Raw genomic sequence first — 16,621 nt, 5'->3', positions numbered from 1 at the left:
TGTAGTGAGCCGCTAGTGCCTCCACAATTTGCCGTGGCTCTGACGTGAGGTCTCCCGAGTCTAGTCTGATCCGAGCCACCCAACGCGCCGCCCGCTCCCCCTTTTCAAGCCAGGCCAGCAGTTTACCTGCCTTGTCCACCAGCTCATAAATCGTATGCCGTGCTGCCGTCTGTTTGGCTCGTGCGGCCTCCCAAAGATATGACTTGTATTCTTGCTGTGCCATGCGGACTCCATGCGTGGTGTCCTCATCTATATGCGCTGCATGGTTGGCCTCTGCCTCTTTCACCCCTTGTTCAAGCCTGAGCACCTCCAGCCGTTGGGTTCTTTTGTGGTCCGTAACCATGGAGATTGCCTGTCCACGAAGGACCGTTTTGTACGCCTCCCACAGCATCGTCGGGCCTACCCCGGAGTCCTTGTTGTCCGCGAAATACCGTTTGGTTGTCGTCTGAAGGGCTTTACAAATTTTAGGGATTTGGAGGTAGCCTGGGTGAATTGGGAATACCCTGCGCCTATGTGGGGTGAAGATGGTAAATGTGATTAGCACCGGAGAGTGGTCCGAAATGCCCCTGGGTAAGTGGGTAACGTTCGTCATTCCCCTCAACCCTGTAGGTGATGTGAAAATATAGTCTATGCGGGAAAGGGTGTTGTGAGCTCCTGAGTGGAATGTGTATTGCCTATCCTCTGGACAGTGCGCCCTCCAGGTGCCTACGAGGCCGAGTGCCTCCGTGAATTCACGTAGTTTGGGGGTGGTGCTACCGTGGCCTCTAAATGATGACCTGTCCAGTAATGGGTCCATAGTTGCATTGAAGTCCCCGCCCATGATGAGCTCCCCTTGTGCTAACGTCAGCAGGAATTCACCCAGTGCCCGGAGCGTATCTTGGTGGAGTGCCGGTGGGATATATACTGTCACAAAGTTATACACTTTCCCTTCCCACTGGCAGGTCAGCGCCGCAAATCGACCCTGCTCCTCCCTACTGGAGTCAACCATAATCAGAGGGAAGCGCTTGTTTACTAATATGCCCACCCCTCGGGACCCAGACGTGAACTCAGAATGTATCGCCATCTTGAATCCCCATCTGTCCAGTGCTTTCGTGGTCGTGCCTACTAGATGTGTTTCCTGTAAGAGTGCCACCGCCGGCCCCCTGCGCTTGAGATATTGTAGGACCAGCCCTCGTTTAATCTTATCTCCCAGTCCGTTCACATTCCACGACAGAACATGGTGTTGCGCTTGTCCCTCCGTGGAGCTAGCGGTGACCTCCTGGGTGTTGCTATGTGAGTCCCCTGTCATGTAGTGTGGTAAAGAGTGTTCGCTGCCGCGCATCCCTCCATGGATCTCCAACAGGCCTAGCTTGCAGAGTTTGCCAATGTGTAGTTGCTAAACCCAGAACTAAATACTAACCAACTTTCCCAAAGTGCCCCTGTCCCCCCTCCCTCCTCCCTGCCTCCCTGCCCAGCGGATTTATAACTACCCGCCACCCCAACTTAGCAGAGTGCTTGAGTCCCATAACTTGCTACTTGCGTGTGGTGGAGGGGCTGCTCACTGTCCCTCGTCCGATCCCCGCACCATGTGCTTGTCCTTTCTAGAAACCGGTTATCAGAAGACTTCAAAGGTCAAAGACCGCAGCCTCCCTGCATAGTCCGAGTCTCCTGTGATTGCCCGGGCCCGACCGGCCCCGACACTCCCCCGCCGCCGAAGTTCGTCCACTCCATGGCGGCCTCAGCTCCGCAGCGTGCGGTCATCCTCCCTAGGCCCAGCTTCTTCCATGGTTTCAGGGGAGGCCGAGTGGCTTCGGGGGGCGCGTCCCGCTCGGCCCGATGTTTTCGCCGGGCGCCATCCCTCCAGCCACTCCGTGGCCTCTGTCGGCGTGGCAAAGAACCATGTGCGCCCCTCGGCTTCTACCCGTAGTTTCGCCGGGTAAAGCATCGCATATTTAAGTTCTCGGGCGCGCAGCTCCGCCTTGACCGCGAGGAAGTCTCGGCGTTGCTGCATGACTGTTGCGGTGTAGTCCGGATAGAGGGTTATATTGCAGTTGTCCACCCTCAGCGGGGGGGGGGGGGCGGTACGCGCCGCCTGGAGGATAGCGTCCCTATCTCGGAAGTTGAAAATGCGGGCCAGGATCGGGCGCGGGGGGGCCCCAGGTCTAGGCCTTCCCCCGGGCACCCGGTGCGCCCTCTCGACTGAGAAATTTTGAGAGTCCACGTGGCTGCAGCTGTTCCGTGATACGTTTTTCGACGAAGAGGTCTAATGCCGGTCCCCGTTCGCTCTCCGGCACACCTACCACGCGCACGTTATTCCGTCTGGACCTGCCTTCCTGGTCATCAAGCTTGACCAGCAGCTGTTTTTGTACCAGTTCCAGCGACTGTATCCACTTCTTACACTCGGCCGCGTCTTCGGTGAGGGTCGCCGTAGTCGTTTCTTCCTCGGACAGTCTCGTATTGATTTTGGCGACATCCGCTCTTAGCAGCGTTACGTCCGTAGAAATGGAGCCTATAGAGGCCTGCATCTGGGTCAGTGTGGCCATAACATCCGCCAGGGTGATTTCTTTGGTCTTTTCAGGGGGGGGGAGGGGGGGGGAGCATTTGATGGCTTTTGACCTTCCTCCCGAGGTCTGTAATGTTATTCTAGCGACCAGGCATCCCTCCATTAGTTGGTATACACCTGCCGTTGGCAGAAATTTGTATTAAACTGTACAGAAAGGTCTATTGACCCTCTTTGTGCTCTTCTTTCTACTGTACTTTTATTCATTCTAACCATTGCCCAGCATGGCTCTGCTTTGGGAACTCTTAAGGGTTACCTTTCTGCTCTGTCTGCTTTTTTGCGGCTGCCAGATCAACAGTCTCTCTTTAAATCTCCTATTGTAAATAGATTTCTAAAAGGGCTGGTAAACTTGTTTGCACCCACGCCCTTTATTATGCCACAATGGTACCTTAATTTGGCCCTCACTTATTTGATGTGTGCTCCATTTAAGCATTTGTACAATTGTCCCCTCTAGCTTTTGACCATCAAAACAACCTTATTAGTGGCGATTACATCGGTCCTGAGGGTGAGTGAGTTACAGGCGTTATCCAACTCGCCGACTTATTTGATGTCTTTTCAGGACAAGGTGGTGCCTCGCACCAGGGCATCTTTTTAACCAAAGGTTGTGAACCCAGTCCCGCTGGGTCAGTCCATCACTTTGCCTCATCTTCTTTGCTCCCTCACAACCCTCTAAGGAAGAGGAGCGTCTCCATCGACTGGACCCAAAAAGAGCGCTGTCGTTCTACCTTGACTACACAATAGAGTTCCAGGTGGATGACCAACTCTTTGTGGGGTATATGGGAGCAAAGAAAGGAAAGGCAGTGCAGAAAAGAGCCATCTCTCGCTGGGTTGTTCTCTGCATTAAAATGTGTTAAGACTTGGCGAAGAAGCAGCCCCCTGAGGGATTAAGGGCCTATTTCACCAGGGGAAAGGCTGCGACTACAGCCTTGGTTCGGGGTGTCCCAGTCCAAGACATCTGTCAGGCAGTGATGTGGACATCATTACACATGTTCGCAAAATATTTTTGCCTTGACGGTCAAGTGCGCAGGGACGGGCAATTTGCCGGCCCAGTCCTGCAAGACTTTTTAGTCTAGTCCATGAGTCCGCAACCCACTGCCTGGTTGGTATGGCTGGGGTATCTGATTCAAAGGTATGGAATCTGCAGCTAGAAGTCTCTATCAGATGAACAAGTTACTTACCTTCGGTAATGCATCATCTGGTTGAGACTTTATCTAGCTGCAGATTCCTTACAGCCCCATTCATGTCTCCCAGCTTTGCGGACTGATGTTGTAGGTCCAGGGTTTCTACCCTTTCAGGGACCTAGTTTTGCACACTTTTGCATCAGTCACTTCATTGCTCTGTGCTTCTGGCGTGGAAAAATGAAAAGTACTGATGTCTGTGCGCCTGGGAGGCGTCTATGTAGGCACCGCGATGTCATAACCGACACTACCGATGTCATCAACACCCTGTGAGAAAGTGCCATCTTTCTTGCATGGTATGCCCCCAATTTTTGATGAATTGCTGAATGTACTTTGACTGAGTGTGCCCTGGACACCTGCCAATCAAGTGCCCAGGGCCTATGTTCCTTCCCTAAACAAAAACCTCAAAATCAAATTGGCAAACCCTGGCCACATGTCAGCCCCTGGTAAGTGGTACCCAGGGCCTTGTGACCAGGGAAGGCCTCTAAGGGCTGCAGCACTCATTGTGCCACCCTTAGAGGCCCTGTACCCTAACACACACTCACTGCCCTGGCAGGCTGAGTGTCTGGATACAAGACAAAACAGAGACGACATGGCACATATCCCTGTATGCCATGCCCACAACCTACACTGCCCTGGCATACATCAGCCACCCCTCTAGCTGGGTGCCCTATGCCAGTGGTGTGGTCAGAGGCAGGAGCCCTGTGCCCCTACAGTACCCAGGTCCATTCCTGTGCCCTGTAAGTGCAGTGCTGCCATTTAAGAGTACATGGTGCTGGGAGCTTGTCAAACACAAACTCCTCAGCACCATAATGGCAGCACTGAAGACTAAGGAGTTTTGGTATCAAACTGCTCAGCACATTAAATTCACACTGATGCCAGTGTGGGATTTAATGTACCAAACACCACAGAGGGCATCTTAGAGAGGCCCCCTGAAACCTAACCTACAATCCACGTTTGTTCTTAGGCTGCCTAGGCTGCCACACAGCAGACATGTTGCTGGACCCCTGGGTAGGAGAGCCCCTGCTCTCTTGGGTCTGCAACAATGCACATCCTGGGTGAGGTGCTAAATCTCCTCCCCCAGGATGGGCAGGGGGAAGCTTCAAAAGCATGCCGCCTCTGTGAGCTTCCCCAGGCCACTGCAACCCCCCACGGTGGCGGGAAGCTTGGCCGGAAACCCCAAATAAGGACAGGGGATGTGCCAGCCTGCCAACCCCACCCCTCAGGTGGGGGAGGTGAGGTGAAGCACATCCCCGGACTCTCGCCATCTTGAAGATGGGGAGCCCTGCCCAATCAGGATTTGCCCCAGCCCTACCGGCCTGTCGACCCTCGAACCTGCTCCTGCTCCAACCCGGCATCTCTTGTGGCCAGCAACCTCACAAACCCCGAAGGACCTGGCTACCTTTTGACTCAAAACCCCTGGGACTCCCATGAGTAGAGGCTCTACTCAAAAACTACTTCCAATCCCTGGCAGCAGCCCGGAACCGCGAACCCAGCACACTCTGCACCCGCCAAGCCTGGTCTGTGCCGGAGTGAACAAAGACCACGAGGACGACCCCACGGCGACTGTGACCCCGAGTCCGACACCCAAGAACCTCCCTCGACACTCCTGAAGAAGCCTGCAGCCTCAGAACAAGGTGCCCCCCAAACGCGATCAACAGAGGGTAAGATTTCCCGACACCAAAAGGCACCCCTGCACCCCTGTGCCCAATCCCGGGGTACCTACCTATCCTCCAACTACCCAACTTACCTCTCGAAGTGGTGGTGGCACCTGAAGAATCTTCGTCCCCGAGCTTGCAGTCTTTTTCTAAACCGGACATTTCCCGTTGAAATCAATTGAGCGCCCTAAGGCTCAAAAGCACCCTGCACCCAGCCGCCCGAGTGGCCCTGGCAGTGCAACCTCTACACATATCTACTTCCCCACTTACCCTGAGTAAGTGACCAGGAGCCCAGCTCCCACAGCCGCGTGGCCTGCTAGTCAGCAGCCACCAACCAAGGCCCCCCTACCTTTCATAGGATAACATTGGGCCTAACTCTCTCTGCACCCGGCCGCCCTTGTGCCGCGGAGGGTGAACCAACTGTACCTACCTGACCCTGGTAGACCCCTGAGTCTATGCCCAGAACCTTAGCTCTGCCAGTCGAGTACTTACCTTTAAACCGATAACTCAATTTTCTCCATAGGGTAACATTGATTGGCTTTTCCTGAAATTTCTTGTAAGTGTGGACTTTTCAAAACTTAAAATATTCACCAAAAATCAGCCGAGTAACGAAAACGAAAATACTCACCTGCTCTTAGGTGAGCTCCCAGTGCTGGATCTTGGTGCCCAGCACTGACTCTGAAAAATACTTACAACTGTACTTACCAGTAACCCAATTTTCTTCCATAGGAAATCATGGACTGTTTTTCTGTGAAATTTCTTCTGTGTCAATTTCTGCAATCTTTAAATGTTCTTTAAAAATCGTATAATATATGAAAACGTAATTACTTACCTGTTTTGAATAAAGGTCCCAGTACTGAGTCTAGGCACCCAGTACTTGATTACAAAAGTAAAGAGAACATACTATACCTGCAACTTGAATTTTCTGCCATAGGGAATCATTGACTGTTTTCTATTAAATATTTTCTAAGTGTCATCTTTTAAAATAGCTAAATATTGTCTAAAATCATCATAATAATTAAGTCGACTTTTATCACTTGATTCCAAGTACTGACCCAGGACTGAATCTAGGATCCAATCCTGGAATTCCAAAAGTAATCCTAAAAGTAATCTGTGGCAAATAACTTGAAACTTCCATTGAACTTAATGCATTATTGTGTTTAGAATTGTGTTGCCTATTGCAACCACTTGTAACGGTCTACAAAAGTCAATTGCATATTGCAAAAGTATTTATATAAAGCATCTCATTCTGAGAAAGTGTATTTTAATGCCTATTGTTTGTTCTAAAATAAAACAAGCATATATTTGTATATACAAACCATTGGCCTAGAGTTCAGTTATTGAGTGTGTGAGACCATTTGCTGGCTGAGTGTGTGCAACAAATGCTTTACACTGTCCTCTGATACTGCCTTACTGCTCGACCAAGCTACCACTTTAGAGAGTAAGGTTATATCTAACTTTAGCCTCTGTCAAACCCTTGGGGACTGTGGACTCTGTACACCCTGTACCTATTTTGGATCAGTATATACAGAGCCACTTTCTCACACACCCTGAGCCAAATGGAGCCACCCAATGGTGCACGCAAGGGGTATTGCTCAGCAAAAGTTTCCGGCTCCAGCCTGGCGCCTTGGAAATTCAAAGGTAAGGAATCTGCAGCTAGATAGTCTCTCCCAGATAATGCGTTACCGAAGGTATGTACCTTGTTCATTCATGCCAAATTACCTTAAAGAAAGAAATTGGCACATCAGGATGAAGATCATATACCTCTAAAGAATAGGAATATGGGTACAAACCCATCACCACCTGATATTTCACCTCCTTCACCTACTAAACCTCACCTACTTATTAAGCTCCAGTCAAAAAACAACACACACTTTACCATTGCTTAAGGGGATGCTTAAGCATCAGGATAAGGTTCTCAAAGACCCTGTCAGGGCAAGAATAATCACGCCCAGGGTTGAGAAAAAATATAAAGCAGTACCTACTGACCCTGCTTACATCAAAGGTCAACTGCACTTAGACTCTTTGGTGGTCTCTAATGCTCGTAAAAGAGCAAATTCACAAACTGGGGAGGCCCCTCCTCCTGTTAAAGAGTCCAAGTTAATTGATGCCTCTGGTAAAAGGGTAGCTTCTCAGGCAGCTAATCACTGACGCATTGCCAATGCTCAGGCTTTGCTTGCCAGATATGATAGAGCTTATTATGAGTTTTAAAAAAATATATCCGATATCTGCCTGATGAGCATAAAGCTAAGGCAAATGATCTCCTACAAGAAGGAAAACTCATTACCAATACCTCCATCAAATGTGCATTAGATGCAGCAGACACAGCAGCACGTGCAGTAAACACAAGCGTGTTGCTACTCAGACACGCATGGTTAAGAATATGAGGTTTCAAGCCCGAGGTACAGGCCTCTATTCTTAATCAACATTTTGACAAGGAACACCTATTTGGCCCAGCAGTTGACACCTCGCTGGAGAAAAATGAAAAAAGACACTGCGGTTGCAAAGTTCATGGGGGCTTTACAGTTACCTGCTAGTAGAGGTTCCTATCACCGCTCCTTTTGCAGGGTTGGTTCCAAAACTGTTACCACAGAAAATCCCTCCTCCTCTTACAAGGGCAACAATCAATTGCCCTCATCAAGAGGATATTTTAGGGGAGGTAAGGGCAGAGGCATCTCCACACGCACTTCCCCCGCTAATAACGCTGACTTGCTTCCACTACCTTATGATCATTCCACTCCAGTCGGGGACGTCTCTCTCAATTTCTCCCTGTCTGGAACACCATCACCTCAGACCAAATGGGTTCTACAAATTATCCAATATGGTTACAGCCTGGAACTTAGACCCTCCCCCAAACATTCTTCCAAGATCACATGCAATGTCACAGGAAGAGGTTAAATCTCTACTAGAAAAAGGAGCAATAGTGCCAGTCCCATTAGAGCATCAAGGAACCAGAGTATACTCCCTATACTTCTTAATTCCTAAGAAGGACGGATCTCTCAGACCTATACCGGACCTCAGAGAACTCAATCAATCAGACCCGTTTCACATGATCACTCTACAACCAGTACTTCCCCTCCTTCAACAAGGCGACTTCCTGTACACTCTGGACTTAAAAAGCACCTATTTCCATATACCAATACATCCCACTCATCGCAAATACCGAAGGTTTGTGGTATCAGGACAGCATTATCAGTTCAAGGCGCACCCATTTGGAGTAACAACCGCACCCAGAGTTTTCACCAAGTGCTTAGTGTGAGAAAGTGGGTTTCTGTTGCAGTAACCCCCCCCCCCTCCTCCTCCCCCCTTTTTTCTTTTTTTCATTGCCAGTCTACTGATGCTCTTTGACTTGGTGTGCCCTGGGCTCCTGCCAATCAGGTGCCCTGGACTCCTGCCAATCAGGTGCCCAGGGCCTGTGTTCCTTCCCTAAAACTGCCTAACAGCCAAAACCCAATTGGCATCTCTGGCCACCCTGACACACACACACACACTGCCTTTGCAGGCTGAGTGTCTTGGTGCAGAACAAAACAAAGGGTCGACATGGCACACATCCTTGTGTGCCATGCCCACCACACACACTGCCCTGGCATACCTCAGTCACCCCTCTAGCTGGGTGCCCTATGCCAGTGTTGTGGGTACAGGTGCATGAGCCCTGTGCCCCTACAGTTCCCAGGTCCATTCTTGGGCACTGTAAGTGCAGTGCTGCCATTTAAGAGTATATGGTGCTGGGAGATCGTCAACATAAACTCCACTGCACCATGATGGCTGCACTGAAGACTGAGAAATTTGGTATCAAACTTCTCAGCACATTAAACCCGCACTGATGCCAGTGTGGGATGTAATGTAAGATGCACGACAGAGGGCAACTTAGAGTTGCCCCCTGAACCTAACCTACAATCCACGTCCTGTCTGAGGGGCTGCCTAGGCTGCCATACAGCAGACATGTTGCTGGACCCCTGGGTAGGAGAGCCCCTGCTCTCCTGGGCTTGAAACAATGCACTTCCTGGGCGAGGTGCTAGGTCTCCTCCCCCAGGATGGACAGGGGGAAGCTTCAAATGCATGCCGCCTCTGTGAGATTCCCCAGGCCACTTGCAGCCCCAACTCTGGCGGGAAGCCTGTCCGGAAACCCCAAATAAGGACTGGGGATGTGCCAGCCTGCCAACCCCACCCCTCAGGTGGGGGAGGCGAGGTGAAGCACATCTGCGGGCGCTCGCCATCTTGAAGATGGGAGGCCCTGCCCAATCAGGACTAGGCTACTGCTCCCCTCCCACAGGAGAGTAGCAGAATAGGGGGTGTACCCACCCCAGGACAGGGACCCATTGGTCCCTGCCCTTTACCTACCTGTAACGCCCCTAAATTTAGTATTTAGGGGCACCCTGAACCAACCTTCCTGCGATCCAGATTCCAAAACAAGCAAGAAGATCAAGAAACAAGAAGACCTGCCATGCAGCTGCTAACAAGAGGAAGATACCAACTGATTTGACCGCAGCCCTTACAGGCCTGTCGACCCTCGAACATGCTCCTTCTAAACCCCGGCGTCTCCAGTGGTCAGCAACCTCAAAATCTCCGGAGGACCTGACTGCCTTGTGACTCTAACCAACTGGGACTCCCACGAGCAGTGGTACTGCTCAAAGCAAGTAACAAACCCCTGGCATCAGCCAGGAACCGCGACTCCTGCACCCGCCAAGCCTGGCCTGTGCCGGAGTGAACAAAGACCACGAGGACGTCCCCCCGGCTACTGTGACCCCCGAATCCAGGACCCACCTCGACGCTCCTGATGACGCCTGCAGCCTCAGACCCAAGGACCCCTCCAACCGCGACCAGCTGAGGGTAAGATTTCCCAACGCAAAAAGACACCCCTGAGCCCGGTGCCCTGCAGCCCCCTGTGCCCAGCTCCTGGGTGCCTACCTATCCTGCAACTTCCCAACTTACCTCTCGAAGTGGTGGTCGCACCTGAAGAATCTTTGTCCCCGAGCTTGCAGCCTTTTTTCAACCAGGAGCTTTCCCATTGAAATCAATTGAGCGCACAAAGGCTCAAAAGCACCCTGCACCCAGCCACCCGAGTGGCCCTGGCAGTGTAACCTCTACACCTATCTACTTCCCCATTTGCCCTGAGCAAGTGACCAGGAGCCCAGCTCCCAAAGACGCGTGGCATGCTAGTCAGCAGCCACCAACCAAGGCCCCCCTCATTCCCATAGGCTAACATTGGGCCTAACTCACTCTGCACCCAGCTGCCCCAGTGCCGCTGAGGGTGTAACAACTGTACTTACCTGACCCTGGGAGACCCCTGAGTCTGTGCCCAGAACCTTAACTCTGCCAGTCAAGTACTTACCCCAAAACTCATTTTTCTGACTGTTTTTTTCTGAAATTTCTTCTAAGTGTGGAGTTTCTAAAACTTAAAATATTCACCAAAAATCAGCCGAGTAACGAAAACGAAAATACTCACCTGGTATTAGGAGAGATCCCAGTGCTGGATCTTGGTGCCCAGCACTGACCCTCAGAAATATTCACAACCGTACTTACCAGTAACCCAATTTTCTTCCATAGGAAATCATTGACTGTTTTTCTGTGAAATTTCTTCTGACGATTTTTGCAAACTTCAAATATTCTTTAAAAATCGTACCAACTGTGAAAACGTAATTACTTACCTGTTTTAGATAGAGGTCCCAGTACTGAGTCTAGGCACCCAGTACTGGATTACAAAAGTAACGAGAACATACTATACCTGCAACTTGAATTTTCTTCCATAGGGAATCATTGTCTGTTTTCTATGAAATATTTTTTAAGTGTCAACTTTTAAAATAGCAAAATATTGTCTAAAAATCATAACAGTAACTAACTTGACTTTTATCACTTGTTTCTAAGAACTGTCCCAGGACTGAATTACAAAAGTAATCCTGACAGTAATTATTGCAAATAACTTAAAACTTCCATTCAACTCAATGCATTATTGTGTTTGAAATTGTGTTGCCTATTGCAACAACCTGTAACTATCTACAAAAGCCAAATGCATATTGCAAAAGTATTTACCTAAAGCTTCTCATTCTGAGAAAGTATATTTTAATACCTATTGTTGGTTCTAAAATAAAACAAATAAAACAAAATTTCTCACAATCTGCACACCAGTAGGTGGTGCCGTGTGTCTCCTCACTGATGCTGTCCTGTTGCGCAAATGATGTTCTGAGCATATATTGTCGCCCGTTCCCTATGCTGACATCACTTCCTTCCTTTCCACGCGATCAGACACAGATTTGGAGCTACCTCTCGTCTCTTTGAGACACTTTCCGTTTGCAAGGAAATGCATATCACAAAATTATAGGGTTATCTCAAACAAATGTTTGCCTTTGGTGCCTAGCGTTGAACCATGACTCTAAGCCTGCGTGTCGAACTTGAAGGCCCTATGTGACTGCAAGTTGAAACTCTGTCGCCAAGCACCGGAAAACTCCGCAGTAAGACCGATACAAGTTGAAGGATCGTCCCCGTTACAGTCCCAGTCCAGGAAACTGTAGGAGCCGTTCCCGAGGTCAGTCATTGACACACTTTAAGTTTTGAGTTAGTCTAATAAAAAAACATCATAAACCCAAGCAAGACTCCATCCATTCATGTTGCTCACTTTCTCCTGAAAAAGCACAAAGGTGCCGTCATGCTTTTCCATCTTGCTCTGTCAGTTGACCTCAAAGTCCATTCCCCAACCTGTCCAGGTACAACATGAGTTTGAGTCTGTCTGTGTCAGAGGCAGATCAATGAGGTCCCCAAGGCCATACTCAGACTCTCCGATCCTGACTGAGTCTCTTAGGTGTGCTTACGGGGCCCAAAGGAGCTTAGAGGTCCTCCACCTGGGACATAACCGGCTTGATCCCCGTTGGTGCCAGTTGGACGCTCTGAATCCACCACTGGGCCTCCCTTTGCTCCCATACCGACTCTGCCACCACACTCCACGCTGGTTGCCGGAATCCTAATGCCCTCTCCATTAACACCTGAGGATGAGATGCTCATTGCACTTTGCCTCCTCCACAAAGAACACACATGCGTTGCATACTGTATTTGATATGGATTCAAACTATTATGATGTGGATAGGGCACTCATGCCACAGAGAATTGGTATGTTGAACTTCAAGTCATTGCTCTTGATACTTCCCCTAGGCCAGGGCTTTTTGAAAATGACAAAAGACATCAACCAAAGGCTATGTCGTTTGTGGGTTTGTAGTAGAGTGCACTATGGTAATCCTCGTGTGCTGCCACATTGAACACTAAATTCAATTTGAATCAAACACAATCAGAGAATATCCAAGAATTGTCATGACATGCTTTTCTCTCCCTTTCAAGTATGCCATGGTGTTACTTGTGGCTCTCAGAAACCTGTCAGGCAGGATGTGACACTGTGGTCTGTGTATAGTTATTTATGCCCAAGGAGTGTATTAGAATTGGGGGCCTGGGGCCCACCACAGATACTGCCCAGTTACCAGTCACTACCAACGTATCCCAGGGAAAAAAGAATCTGATTTCTTAAATGAAATGTTGTGCTGTTAAGTAGAGGAGGAACTAGTTAATGTCAGTGAATGACCTGCCTTGTAGGCCTGGCAAATGCTAAATATTTTTTTCTAATGACTTGGGAAGGAGAGTCTATTTTGTGAATTGTTGCACCCAAACGTGAAGCCTGCTTTTATACCCTCTTTGATATGACCTTAAAGATCCATGTGTTAAGGGATGCATGATCATGGGAGACAAAGCTGTTGTTAGATTTTTTTTTAACCAATGATTGTGTCCAGCAAACTAAAGAACTCTAATATTTGATGCGCATACCACTTTGGTTTTTATTGACCTAAATATATTTGAATGCTGTGACTAATTTTTTCTGAAACTGCTTACAAGGACAAAGAAATGTTAAAGTGAAATGAACCTGTCGCTCTCCTTAGTAGTTTTGAAGTTACTGAAACTTCCTTGCAATCTGCATAGAAGTTGGATGCAATATGACCACTCGGAATGGTGATGACCCTTCCATTGTTTCCTGTTTTAAAAATCTATAACCAAGATTTGCATTGACATAACTAAATCCTCCACCTGAATCAAATCAACAACTTTCTTAAGAGAAATGGAAGTACACATTTTCCAAATTTCCAATCGTTTTTCTTGGAGCACCAGATGCTCTTGTAAAGTTTGCCTGATGTTGGCATCTCAAGAAACAAAATATTGTTTCCTGGTTAAACATATGCAAGAAATCACTGCCTTCTCACAACAAGAAAAATGACTGACCATGGCTTCCTTTCTTTTTTTTTTTTTTTTTCCTGTAGACTGCTCGGCGGCCACGTGAAGAACGAGATGTTTCACAGTGTGACAGCATCGCTTCAACAGTCTCCGCACTGGAAGATGATGACAACGAAGGATCGATTGAAGAGGAGAACCAGGAGGAGAGTGATGGTATGCACTTACAAATCCCAACTCTGGTGCTGATGTGTGGGTAGAGACCAGTCCCCTTGAAAGGATAACTCACCGTCTTATGGTAGTAATTCTAGCTTAGAATTATACATGAATGTCCTGCTGGGTTTTAAGATTCCAGTGAAATCAATATGAATGGAATTGTATAAATCTGAGCTTTTTGTTCTATGTAAATGCTCGTCCATGTCTCCTTGCGAACAGTGTGGAGCACAACCTGATTCTCTGCTGTTTAAATATTGCTCTTATTTCAATATTAATTTGCATTTCTTGTATTCTTCTTTGCCTCTTTTTATCTCTATTCTTTTTTCCTTCATACCCTGTAAGTGATGCTTCAAATTTTCCTCCACTGATTGACTCCATCAGCTGACCCACATAGCATCTGGGTTTCATATCTAAGTGGCAGTCTCCCATCCATTCCTGCACTGTTAAGTTGGTTTGTCTGAAAGAGCACAGATACAACAAGTGGGCCTCTGGTTATGAAACATTTCAGAAAAGCGATATAATTGAAAGAGCTTGATCTAAAATCAATAGTAACTGGTCCACTTCCATACAGGCCGGGCATATATGCTTACCAAGCAGTGCAAGCTTCTTCACAGCAGAGCCACATACATCAAAGATGACAGGACCAATCAGAGCGTTGTCATGACACACAAAACATATACATTGCAGGCAGTAATGCAAGCTTTATTTATACCCTGAACAGATGCAACAAACTGCAGGAAAGTTTTTGTTGCACACTGAACAAGCAGCAGAATATACTGGAATTTTTCCTGCTTTATTACATGCTGCAGCTTGCGCAAAAATGGCCTATATGTTCAGATCCGATTGGTAACATACTGTAAATGATGCGCCTTAACTACTAAATAGAAAGCCTGACATAATAGATTCTTTATTCTCATAAAAGTGTATGCTGGCTCGCGTGTAGGTCTGTTTGGTAATTATCCTAATTTTTGCCTCACAGCTTTAAATTTGATCAGTCTTCTCCTATGCTTATATTTGTTAAAGGCTAAGGCGCTAGTATTTGCAAGGCTTTTTCCACCTTAAATGTGTTCAGCACTTGTACAAGACATACTCTTGTCCCAATTGTGAATTTGGGCCAACCTTGGATACCAAACTGGAGATCCGAGTGACTGGAAGCTTCAGCAGCAGTTTTTGGTACCCATAGTTAAAATACATGGTGTTTCCTCCTCCCAATCCCAAAATCTGGTATCCTGAAAGCCTTCAAACAAATAACAAGCACCACTCCTGAATAGTCAATGCTGCCCTTTTAGGCCTTTTCTTGGAGATCTAGGCAGTTACCAGTTTTCTGGTACTTATTCAGTGAATTACGTTATTTACGATGGGTGTCCCAGATTCACAATATTCTTATATTCAAGTTGATATTTCCAACATTTGACCATGTGTGCACTGCACAACCTGGCATTGCTGTGTAGTTCCTGCCCATGTACATTTTGTCATCCGCTACTCCATGAAACCTACAAGCATGTGGGGCCACTGAGAGGTACTCCAATTTTACTCTGAGGCATTAGGGCAATACTTTGATTGTAAGGTACCACTGAAGGTGCCTCTCTGTTTACGAGGGTAACTATTGTCCCCTCTTTCTAGGCTAAGAGATAAACTGACTGTGTTAGAGTGTAAACGTATTTATCCCTAAAAATCTTTACTTTTGAGCGCCAACCATAGGAGGGGTTGTCATGACTCTCTTTGACACAAAGCAGAGGCCCTACAGTGCCCCAGTATGCAGTTTCCATCTTCCCATTCTCTTTTCCATCTGCTAAAATTTGAATTTCTGGTTGTCAGAGCTATGCACCCTGTCCAAGCAGGGACCACAATCCTAAGCAGGGTAAGTCACAAACACATGTTAACTTATCCTGTGCTCACCCTATGGAGAGCACGGGACACAGAGCAGCCAAGCTTAACCTAAGAGGCAATGTGTAAAGTATTTGTGCAACACTTTAAACAGTAACACAATTAAAACACCACACTATGTTAGAAAAATGGAACGTAATGTTATAAATATAAGACCAAAGTGACAAAAATCTAATAGAAGTCGTCGAGACATAAATATTTAATGAATTGTAGGATTCTAGCCCTGTATATACTACACCAACGTAAGATATAGTGTGCTCGGCGTCCAGTGGATCCCCAGAGTTCTAGCAGAGGCTAAAGTAGATAATACCTTACACTCATTTGTGGTAGAGTGGTTGAGAAGTCAGGCTTATCAGGAGGGTAGTGTTAAGCATTTGTTGTACACACTCTGGGAAGAAATTATGTTACACACTCCAGACCAATTGTTTGCATAAAAAGAAATGTTTTATTTTCATAACCAAGATATACTTAGTAGCAGGTAAGTTAAACTCTTCATAGAATGACACTTATCACAATGCAGTGAACAGTTGCTTTGTAGGAACATTCAGATTGCTTTTGCTGGCAAGAAAATGATTTGTAAACTGTTCAAAAATGCTTGTGATTACTTTTAGATTACATTTAGATCACTTTGATTACTTTTTGAGTTTGGCATGAATCACTGTTCTAACACCGTTTTAGCAACACAGGACATTAGTACACAGATCTGAAAGAGACAATTAGTTATAGATTGCTTACCTTAGAATTACCTCCAGGCATCAGACTGGATCCTGAAAATGTTTCGTCCGCAATACCCTTACTTGTCGAAAGGTGGCGTCGGTCGACACCGCATTCCTCGTTGGCGTTGTGGTCACCGGGATGACGTTAGGGTAGCTACTTAGACTCCTCCCTCGCACACTGACGTCAGTTATTTCTTTTTCCACGCCAGCCAGTGCAGATCGAAA

General features: G+C 47.5%; 1 protein-coding gene across 33 annotated transcripts in view; it reads left to right on the top strand.

The window, feature by feature from the left end:
* The window catches only part of NCOR1 (nuclear receptor corepressor 1), a 1,832,391-nt gene that overhangs the window by 779,375 nt on the left and 1,036,395 nt on the right, over positions 1–16,621 (top strand). For all 33 annotated transcript variants that reach the window (XM_085649294.1, XM_085649293.1, XM_085649281.1 and 30 more), the window contains one exon: positions 13,667–13,793. In XM_085649294.1, the coding sequence (XP_085505420.1) occupies positions 13,667–13,793 (127 nt within the window). The remainder of the gene's footprint in view (positions 1–13,666; positions 13,794–16,621) is intronic.

This window comes from Triturus cristatus, chromosome 3_2 (assembly GCF_964204655.1).
Source record: "Triturus cristatus chromosome 3_2, aTriCri1.1, whole genome shotgun sequence".
In the NCBI taxonomy this organism is placed as follows: domain Eukaryota; kingdom Metazoa; phylum Chordata; class Amphibia; order Caudata; family Salamandridae; genus Triturus; species Triturus cristatus.
Note: the sequence above shows the minus strand (reverse complement) of the source record. Positions and strands in the feature narration are given on the sequence as shown.